The following is an 11,479-nucleotide window of genomic DNA, read 5'->3' as shown; positions in this document are numbered from 1 at the left end:
CAAAGGGCCATTCATCTTCTCCAAAAGAAGCCCTAAGAAAAACATCAGAAAATAAACTCTATCTGTCCTTCCATAGAAATCTATTACTCCTCCTAGACTATATGAAAATGTAGGTTCTTAACTGGGGTTTTAAAAATGCATAGATACCTGAGCTGAATTTTTTTTTTTTTTTTTTTTTTTTTTTTTTTTTGCATTTCATAGAGGAACAGAAAGCTACCACCCTTTGAGATGTGTGCACGCCAACATTATCCACAGGCCGCAGACACTGACCTCTAGAAAATATTCTCCAAACCACATTCAGTACTCCACATCAGCTGCAGCTCTGAAAAGGGCAACATCGCAACCTCATACGCTCACTGCTCCTCTTCCCAGTGCTCACCTCCCTTTACAAGCACTGCACAGCGTGGCCATGTTTACAAGAGAATTGCCTGAATTTCAGAGGCACCCACATTACACTTCCAAAAATTATGGCATTTGGCTAAAAAAATTAAATATGGTTGTAAGAGGACAGTAGTAATTACATCTTTAATTATTCCTAAGAACACAAAACACTTAAGTCCTAAATTGTTTACAAATTTAACGGCTTACAAACCCGTACTTCTCAGTAATTTTTTTTTTTTTTTTAAATAGCATTTTCATTCATAGTAGTTCTACTAATAAATCTATAGTTTTTAGAAGAATATTTACAGAACTTTAATGAAAAAATAAGACTTAAGCACATAAAATTTAAGCAGAAAATAGCTTACAATTACACTGGCAGTAAAGTAACATGGCTTCCTGGCTACTGTACTCATTACCATAAAAAAGGGGATAAATACGAGCATAAAAGATTTATTTTTCTACCTGCCATTCTGCACAAGCATCGCATGGTATAGGAACCACTATATGTATCTACTAAAACAGGCGGCATCATATCTGTAAACATATTAAGAAAAGTACTTAGATAATATCATCAGCGATAGCTTTACAAAATCTGAACTTAAAATCTGAGTGTAAGTCAAGTCACATTAAAAATTCCAATGTCATTTACAGAATCATTCTAAAAACTGGCTCTTTAACTGTTAAGACTATTTTCTTGTTCTTGCACTTGCTCTTGTGCTTGATCTTGTTGTCCTGTTCGTCCCTCCAGCAGTCTGAGTTGTCTTCACATTGCCTTCAAGTTTTTCTTCAGTTTTGTTTCTTTTCCCTTTTTTGGGTGATCCGTTTTCATCATTCTCTATTCGTAGACAGAAATATTAAATGGAAATTTATATCATAAATCAAGCATTTTATAGAAAGTCAATCTTCAGTTCCATTGTTTTTGAAGGGAGATGTCCCTAATGACTACGTTCCAAAGCTTACATCTATGAGTTCAACAAACCAGTTACAAAACCCACACTTCTGCACATCCAATATCCTTTAAAATAGGTCCCCAAGGACATACAGCTATTTCTGAAAGTAGGTTAACATTAATGAGAGCACCAAAACCAATTAGCTATTATTTTAGCTAAAAATTCTTCTACTGATATGTAAAACTAAAACATATCTAACACTGAAGAAAAAAACAGCAAAAATGAATGTACAGCAACTAATTTATTGTCCAGCTAGAACTGCAAAGTCAGGCTTGTAGTTGTAACAAACACACTGGACGCTTCTGGAAGAATCCACATGGCACAGACCAGTGAAGCTGCTCCAAGAGATGAGCATCGACCCAAGCACCACCACTAAAATCCATGTGGGGAAAAAGGACCTCCCCCCAAAAGAAACTATTCAGACCGGTAGAAAAGCACTGGGAGAGATCAGTCCTTTGGGAGGTGCATGTAGCAGTGTCAAGAAGTGAAAACTAGCAGAAGTGTGAAGTCAATAAACCAAGAGGGGAACCTGCCACAATAGATGTACGTGTTACGTTTGGATAAGCACACGTAACAGATAAAGAGATGAAGAGAAATGAAACGAGAGCATGGCCAAATCACAACAGGATTAATGAACATAACCTGCCAGAAAATTCTTTGTGCATCTGTAAAGATTCATTACTTCCATTTTATTATATTTATTTGACGATAATTTATTACAACATGGTATCTTTAAAATTTTATCACATCCAGCTGAAAGGTTTAGGGAATATTTCAAGTGTCTGAAGCTAGAGCTCTATTGGCTTGGGGAAAATAAAACTGAAAAACAGGAAAAGTGAGAGACATGTGGAACTTCTGCTGTCATTTGAGCTCAAATACAGCTCCAAGTCCTTCTAGCACCAACTTCATTACAGCACGGATAAGTTGTACAAGCTACCCAAAACCTGGACATACAAAAGCAGGAGCTTAGATGGTATTTAGGAGAAAACAAGCACAGACAATGGGTGCTACAAATGTAATTATCATGCTATGCTCATAACCACCTGTAAGTTAGTTAATTGCTGTTATTTAACCTGCAAGTTACGGATTGAGACAGCAGAAGAGCATGAGAGCATTTGAATAACTCAGCAGAAGAGGAATACAGCTGTCAGATGCCATACAATCAATCCATTCTGCTTTGGAGAAACATCTGGTTTGTACAGGATAACCTAGCCCCTTCTTTACTTACCTCTCTTTGCTACATTAAAGACCCACTCTCTATTTACATTAGACTATGGCAGCCAACAGTAATAACAACCTGTACAAAATTCTAAACTTAGCTATATGTAGAAAATAGAAATATTTTTTTTTCCTCACCTGATTTTGATTTTTTAGGTGGTACATCATCTGCTGGCAACAGACATTTTCTTCTGCGAGAAGTGGAAGTTGTCTGTTGGGTAGGGTTAACCTCTTTTCCTTTTCCAGACTGATTACTTTCTTCAGAACCAGTGGGTATCAAACACTGCATTTCCGAAATGTTGCCGTTTTCAGGCAAGTTGCCATTGTCACGAAGAGAAGTAGCTGCCTCTGGTTTGAATTGTACATTTTTCCTCTTATTTCTCAGTTGCCTTTGTTTTTCCTGGGATGAGTTATTTTCCAGAGCTGTACCTTCACCTTCCTTAAGGATTCCGTTTTGACCTCTGTCTTCAGGCAAGACAAGCTTTTCCCTGAGAAAGGTTGAACTAGTTTCTTCAGATTTGGAAGGAACTATTTTCCTTCTGCCTGCCTTCGATGGATTTTCTTTTCCTGATTGGGTTACTTCCAAAAGTATACCCTGTTGCTCTTTGGGAGTTTCATTCTTACCATCTTCTGGCAAACCTTGAAGTGAACTAGAACTAACAGCCAGTGAAGTGATACTACACTTTTTCCCTGAGTACCCTTTTGAAAGGTCAATTTTTTCTTCGGAAGAGGGTTTTTCAGAAATCATTTGTTTAGCTTTCCTATGATTATTATTTCTGCTACTTTCTTTTGATAAGTTACGTTTTCCCCGAGCAGGAGTAGAACTTGTGGCTTCTAATAATATGGCAGCTTCATTCCTTCTGCCTCTTTTTGGTTGATCTTTTAGACTTGAAACAACTGCTCCTAACGGAACATTTTGATCTTTAAGAGCCTCTTCTTTACCATTATCTGCTGGCAAACCACGTTTTCTTCTAAGAGAAATGGAATTAGTTGTGTGTGACACTGGAGGAGTTTCTTTCCTTCTGCCCCTTCCTAATGGCTTTGCTTTTGCACAGGACACCGATTCCAAAAGCACGTTTTGTTCTTCATTAGTACTCTCCTCTTTGTCATCAGTTTCTGACAAGCCACGTTTTCTCCGGAGAGAAGCTGAACTTTTTGCCTCTGCTGCTAGATCAATCTCTTTTCTTTTGTCCCTTGCTGATGTATTTGCTTTTGCCTGTGTTCGATTCTCTTGCAGGATTTCAGTTTGCTTTGGTTCATGTGCTTCCTGCTCATTTCTTGTCTGCTTTTGATGTCTATGAGCAATGCCATCACTGTTTAGAGCAGTTACCAATGTGTCAGCTGTGTTGTTCTGGTCTTTCATTACTTGGTGTGCCTGCTTGACACAACTAGAGGCTGAAGACTCTTTGGGAGAAGATTCCTCTGTTTCTGACTTACATTTAAGCATAAGATCTAGGCTGTTTACATCCTGGGCAAATTCATCAGCCTTCTTCTCTGAAGAGTCTTTTTTCCCTCTCCTGCTTCTAGTTCTGTTTGCTTCTTGTTTGAATTCCAAGTTGAGAACAGTTACTGGCATTTTATCTGTCTCTCCAGAAGGTGATTCTGACTTTAATCTTTGAGATGCCTTTGTAGTATTTTCCTGAGCATTTTCCGCTTCATCTCCCAGAGATACTTTCCTCTCATTTTTGGTGGGTGATTTTGTTTCCGTAATGGTTTCATTTGAAGTCTCCTTGGCTTTCTGAACATTCTGTGTATTTTCAAGTGCCATCCCGCACATGTCTGGTTTTACTTCTGTTGGTTGTTTTCTAGCATTTCTTGAAGACTTACCTCTTTTTTCTGTTACCTTTACTTCAAGTTCAGTTCTGTTTCCAGATGCTTCTGTGGGGGCAGTCTCAGAAGTCTGCTCATCACCTTGTAGTAATTTTGCTGATTGGTGTTTACGAAGTTTCCTTGTCGTCCCATGAAGTTCCTCTGAAGGAGCTTGTTCAACCTGTTCATTCCTAGCTCTTCTTTGTCTTTTGGGTGGAAGCAGTGCTTCTGTGTTTTCTATTTTTTTCATTCCTCTAGACCTCTTCTGATGCAATAGAAGAATTTCTTCTCTGTCTTCTACACTACCTTTGTCAGATGCGTTTTCAGATTTTTTTAAATCTGTTTGCAGTTGGTGATTTTCATCCTGAGTGCTACTAGATACGCCTTCTGTCTTTCTGCTTTGATCATCTTCAGTTACAGATGTGCTACTGATATCATACTCCTGCAAAGCCTGTTTCCTATTTGCAGGATCTTTTTGTAGCACTGAAGAATCTTTTTCAGAAGACTCAAGATCCTCACTAGGATGTTTTAGCTCCTTAGGTTCCTTAGTTTTACCTCTTCTTGGTCTTCGAGTATCAACCTGCGTTTCCACAAGTGAAACAGTTTCAACTGTTTTCTCAACAGGATGCTTTGAAACAATTTCTTTTTCCATGCAAAGATTTGTTCTCCTTCCTCTTCCTGTATTTTTAGCTACTGAAGTTGAAGTACTGATCTCTCCCATCTCTTCTTGGATGCTCTTTTTCTCCAGACCTTGCAATTCTTTTGAATTTAAATCCTTTTCACACTGCTTTGTTGAAGGTGGATGTACAGTCTTCCTTGGTCTGCCCCTTGTTAGTCTCTGGGTAGAGTGGTCTTCACTAGTTGACAACTTTTGTTGAGAATCTTTATCTTGTGAAGTATTTCCTTTGTCTTCTAAAACAGTTTTATTCCCCCCTACAAAGTTTGTCATATAGAAAAGAGCACAATCAAAAGTTACACATTACTATGCCCGATCAAAGTATCTCTTGAGTTTTCATTTTCCCAGTAAAGCGGTCTTGCTCAAATGAATCATATTTTATTTTAAAAAGTAACAGGGATTTAAACAGACTCCTAGAATAAAACCCAGTTTAGTACACAGAGTTATTTGTTTTATTTGACAGGTAGCACTCAAGCTTTAAGATATATTTTGAAAGTCTTTGCAAATAAAGGTGATTTTAAGTGGATACCTTAGCAACAGGTGATTTTTTGTTTGTTTGTTTTTTACACTGGTATGTTTGGAGATGCCACCGTTATTACATCAAACTACTACACCATTTTTTAAACACCAATAGAATGCCAACACTGGTTTGTGTTACAGATTACTGCTCAAATTCCCTGAGATATTTGCTCCTTCCATACTATATAATTTGGAATTTTTACAACACGTTGAAACTTCCTAACAACACACACAGTCCTGCATATTCATTATTACTCTAGTTAAAATAAAAGTGTTTGTACTTACCATACTCACGACTGCCATTAGTACAAGCAGTTACAGCATCTTCCTGCTTAGGATCCGTAACATTTTCTGACCTGACCTAAGGAAATAAGCAATAATCAATACTTTTGTGTGTGTCTGACAGGACAAGAAATAGTTAACTAATAGAAAATTGGGAGTGAAACAGTTGAAAAAAGTCCTGCCAAATACTTTATGAGAAAATGAAGCCAACTTCGTTTGCTAACTGCATCATATATTTGGTACTACCACAAAATTGAACTTAATACTTGTTATCTGAGCTAGTGTAGCAGTTTTTACAGTGAAAGACAACACAGTAGAGTTTTAAAAAGCATTCAGTAAACGGGCTGAACATTGTCTAGTAAGATTAGAAAAAGAGGGTTATTGAATCTAAATCATTTGAATGTTTTGAAGTGTTTTATTGTAGTTCTACACAGACCAGCAATACTCATTTTAATCTATGGATCTGGGAGTCAACAAAAATCGAGGCTAATAAAATACACCAATGACAAGAGTGATGAAGGTGCGAATTGTAAGGTCAAAATGGTAACCCAGAGCAGCCTCAGCAGCCATTTAGGTAGGGTTCCTCTAAACAAAGTACATCCTAATACAAGCAAACAGAGTAGAATTGGTGTCCATTCAGCAAGCAGTGAATGAAAGCCTTATGGGCATGACGAGCAATCAACTGACTACGTGGTAACACCAAATTTTGGCAAAAGCTCAGTGCTCTTGGATGTTTAAAGAAAAAAAGTGTTTTGAATTTAATCTACAAGCTATGAAGAAGCTGTACAAAAAAAAAACAAACATGCATATATCCCACTTATGAAAAGGAAGGCACAGAAAGAACTCCATTGTAGTCTGTAAGTAATTTAAGGGTGCTTTAAACATAACAGAAACAAATGACTAGAAAAAAAGTGCTCCTTCAAATTTGTACTCAGCTGCATCTTCTGGTTTTTACCCATTCACACCTGGACAAAGCTACCAAGGAAAACACAGGTTGTCAACTTCACTGTTTTCAAATAAACATCAGGTGCTCTTCCAGAAGGTATTTTGTCAGCCACAGGTCTTGTGCATGAGATATTTTAATGAAAATACAATGATATAAAACATGTCTTATTAGATGGCCTAAGAGTTCACTTCAACCACAGGCTCCAAGCTTAAATAAACTCTTTCCAAAAGCTAAAGAAAATATTTTACCTTTGTTTCCTCTGACTTCTGCTTGGCAGTCTTCATAAGCTGCTTGATGCCCGACAGGACCTCTACAAGTCCTGGCTTCTTCTCTGGGGTTTTTAATGGCTGCTTGATGGCTGATCCAACGTTGACTGACTCCAACTTCTCATCTGGTGTTTTCCTTTTACTTTCCAATTTCACCTGAGAGGCTTGTTTCTCTGCACTTAATGATACGCTGTCCACATCAAGATCTTCTTCCAGCATAGCTATTCCTTCTGGAATTCTGCAGTACATTATTTCAAATATAGACTTTGGAGATTCCTCCTCTCTCATCAAATCTGAGATGTCATGACAATCCAGTATCTCTCCTGAAGAATCTGGAGTATTTAATGGTGACACCATCATCTCTCCTGAAATAAACAGTAGGTTTATCTAATTTGGCAAACAAACTAAGCAGGAAATCCAAACATTCCAATCGCTGTATAACTAAGTAAAAAATGGATTCAATCAGCCAAAGCTTTCTACAAGCTAAATCCAAAACTGTGTTTCAGCAATTGGTTTGGTAATTAGCAAGAAGGCAATTAGCTCCTACAAGGCACAGCATACGTTAAAAAAATTAAGCCTAAAAAACCTTGATGATTTTTTATTTAATCTGATAAAAATCATTAGTATTACTACTCTGAATATTGGATAATTCATTCTTGATTTTGGTTGGTGATTCACTAGATGCTCACTTTTGCTAAATTCTTAGTAAAACAGAATTTAAAGAATTCTGAGTTATTCAGGAACACGACTGATATGCAAAGTCATATGCAAAAGACAGAAAAAAAAAGCTAAGGATCATCTTAACACAAATCTTCCTAATCTGACATTTTTCTTAAGTAGAATCTTTGCAAAATTCTACAGCATAACCACTCCCTGCCGTAAGATTTTGTCATTGAATCTAGATGTATCCCCTGACAATTGATTAAAGGATTGCCATGCTTCAACACAAGGTTTGCCTGAAACAATACTTCAGCATTTAGAAGTTCGATATAAAACTGAATGAATAAAAAAATAACACCTACCAAAAAAAATAACTGGAACTACTGGAAAATGTCCTCCAATACATGATAAAAAAAAAATCAATGGTTGCAAGATGCTTTATCTCTACACTAAGTCTGCCTAGCATTAGGCTATGCACTATCAGTGAGTTGCAGACACAGCTACCCCAAAGTATACTTTAATAATTTCTTTCCAATTAACAACCATACCAGATTCTTCAGGAGTACGCAGTTCAGAAGTGTCCATTGTCGTGCACGGTGGTGTAAGATCACTGTCACGAACAGTGCTTGAAGGTGATGTTTTTCCACTTGTATTTTCTGGAGTTTTAAACATCTCAGCCAGCCCTATAAATTATATTCAGAAAAATGAGCACTTGTTTCGGAAAAAAAAAAAAAAAAAAGTGCACAGTTGGCAGAACCAGTAACAGGTTTTAAAAATCTCACAACGTACCTGTGAAGCTTTCATCCATATTCAAGTTTTGTTTCGAGATTGGATTTTTCACCACTTTAGGGACCTGTCCAGCTATTCTACCAGTGGTAGAGTGCGCTCTGCCTACAACTACTGTAGCAGGAGATTCTGCATGACCTGTGCTAAAATGACCTTTTATTTTTCTTTCTGGAGGAAAAAAAGGAAATAAATAAATAAAAATTAGGACACAAAGATCCCTTTTATTTAAAACCTAGCCAGAATCACTCAAGAGATTCCACAAATTTATTGGTCGTGTTTAGCTATTGAATTTGAATGTTCAACAATTAAAATATTTGTGTCTCAATGGTTATCATCCATGATGTCTGCCATACACCCAACAGTTACAGGCAGTCCAGTCTACAACTGACAGTGTGTGAACTGGCTAGGGAAAAAGGCATAAAGAAACTAAGCTGAATACAGGTAAAATGCATGTTTTCACCAACAAAAATTATTGAACTGAAATTGTATCAGTTATATACTACTCCAAATTGAGGGACTTGGAGGATCAATACCGCAATTAACCTAACAAACAGAACCTTACTTAATGACTTTAATTCACGTGAAAGATTCACCCCACTGCCATTCCTCCCTCATTCTGTCCTCCTGGTGAGGCCAGGAGTGTCCCGAGAGCACATAGAAGTGTGCCCAAAGGGAATTGCTGATTTTGGAGGCACAAGGTGCCTATGGGGCCAGGTCGGGAGCTGGGCTGGGATGAGCTCCATCAGGCAGCCGGACCAGGCCCGTTTCCAGCGTGGCGGACGAGCAGCCTTTGCCCTGAAACTCAAAAGTCAAACTCTGTCGCTGACTTCCCTTATTAAAATGGGAGCGTGGTTGAGAGGGGCCATCTCTTGCCTGGGGATGCCAGTCTTTCCCTGTAGTTAATGGAAAGAAGGAGGCTTCTCTAGAGGGCGAAGGCGAGCTGAAACCTCAGCTGGAGTGCCCTGGAGGTACTGCTGTGTCTCCACTGCCTACACAGGGATCTTGGGAGGCAGGTCTCCGGGTGATCAAATTAGTCTTTGTGTCTGCCTCATTCCCTAATTGTCAGTAGATATCCCAACTAGTGAACAATGTACAGCATAACAAAGGAGGCACACATATAAAAAGGAGCAGAATTAGCCTGCGCTAATTGGTGGGCCTGACTTTGCTGACAGGAACCAGGCAGTTAAGAGGAGGGCTAGGAAGTAATTCACTAACTAAAATACACCTCAGAACACAGTAGTAAAATGATTTTATCTTGGTAATTTGACAGACTGGAACAGCAACAGATGAAAGTTTTTCATTTGTTTGTTTTAACCTGGCCCAGCTACCAGGTCAGACTGCTAGAAGTCTCGGCTGTTGATGTAAATGAGTTGAAGGCTTTGACTTGAAACTTGTTCTCGGTGGGTCCGATTAAAGTGAATTTGGCCCTCGTTTTACATGTGATTTCTGACAAAATGATCTGTCTGACCCTCCTACAGGGTGTTATCATTGTCCTTTATTTAAAAATAGGTCATTTGGAGCTTTATGTACGTACACAAAATATTAAGTACAAAATTCACACAACTTCCACAGTTGGCTGGCTTGCAGAATATTTCTCTCAAACAAAACCAAGGATTTAAAACTTTGCCTTACTTTGCCTTAGTAAATGTGCTTTTAGCTTGTTAAGAAAAGCCCAATCTTTAAATATAATTTAAAGCTCTAATTAGTTGATTTTAGGCAATTTTTTTTTGACATTTTAATGGCAAGGATACCTGGATTTTTTCTGGTATTCATGAAGATATTTGATAAAAAGGTAGATGCAACTCTCTCTGAAAATAGCAAAAAAACAAGTTCATGGGATCTTTTCTAAGCCATACAGTAGCCATTTAGATTTTCTTATATGCTTTCAAAGCTATCCAGGAGCCTGGTAAAGGCTCTTAATTGCAGAACTTCCCAATTTCTACTCCACTAGCACTTCTTTAACTAGGTCTTTTCCTCCAAAATACGATCCTGTCACTGAAGGAAATAATACTGAGGAAATGAAATATGGAAGTTAAATATTAACTTTTTTTTCCCTTTTTAGAGAAAAAAAATAAATATATATATATATATACTTTTCAGATGGCTGCAAGTCTGAGCAGTCCTTTCATCTCCCACTCTCAATGGCAAAAGATGCATTTCTAGAAATGGCACGCAAGTTTTATGGTTAATAAAATAGTTTATTGCGCCATTATTGTTAAGAAGTTTTTCTTGCAATGGAAAAGCATTCAGGTACACACTAAAACAACACCAATCCCACAGAATATTGTGTTTGTTCAAGCATTCAAACTTGATTAAACTTCTCTTTCAAAGTACTGCTGCATCACAGTTCAGTGAGCCCAAATCTCTCCTAATGCTTGGACACTTCTGATAAAGGATTTGTGTCAGGAACGTGTTTTAAAGTGCTGTTCTGAAGTCGGAATAGTTCTAGACAGAGATATTCAACTTCCTGCTAGGGAGAGGTGCTCAAATTAAGCATAAGAAGGTACTTGTATCTACCCTGAGTACCATAAAAAGCTATCAGATGACCCAATATAACTGACAGTTAAAATTCTACTTCTACATCACCTTCTTCCAGTGTATTGCCTCCCCAAATTTGAGCCCTTCAAGTGCACATACAAGCGCAAGTCACAAGCCTCAGAATATTCACTAACTGAGTTTTGGAGATGCAAGTAACCCCAAAGGCTTTTTTTTTTTTTTTTTTTTTTTTTAAAGAAGGGTGCAAGTTCCACCTGTTTCAGTTTTATTTTGTTTGTTTGTTTTCTTTTGTTTTTTCTTCCTCCCCTGAGGACAAACCATAAATTCTATCCTAAAGAAGCAAGAAAGGAAGCTGAAATAAGAATCTATGGAGATGACATCCTCAAAGATCATCAATTACCTGATATCTTTTAATCTTTGAGAATTGGCTCCATCAGATCTCAGCCTTTGGGAAATTATCGAACCTGACAGTGTTTACAACTCAGCATCA

At 37.7% G+C, this 11,479-nt stretch overlaps 1 protein-coding gene across 1 annotated transcript in view; it reads right to left on the bottom strand.

Annotated features, from left to right (window-relative positions):
* Window positions 1-1,067: 1,067 nt before the first annotated feature.
* Window positions 1,068-11,479, bottom strand: part of LOC140002815 (uncharacterized) — a 35,679-nt gene continuing 25,267 nt past the window's right edge. Inside the window, 4 exon segments of the mRNA XM_072040208.1 lie at window positions 1,068-1,216; window positions 2,688-4,296; window positions 4,741-4,938; window positions 7,030-7,370. Coding sequence (XP_071896309.1) covers window positions 1,068-1,216; window positions 2,688-4,296; window positions 4,741-4,938; window positions 7,030-7,370 — 2,297 coding nt within the window.

Source organism: Anas platyrhynchos, chromosome 6, assembly GCF_047663525.1.
Source record: "Anas platyrhynchos isolate ZD024472 breed Pekin duck chromosome 6, IASCAAS_PekinDuck_T2T, whole genome shotgun sequence".
NCBI classification, from domain to species: Eukaryota; Metazoa; Chordata; class Aves; order Anseriformes; family Anatidae; genus Anas; species Anas platyrhynchos.
Note: the sequence above shows the minus strand (reverse complement) of the source record. Positions and strands in the feature narration are given on the sequence as shown.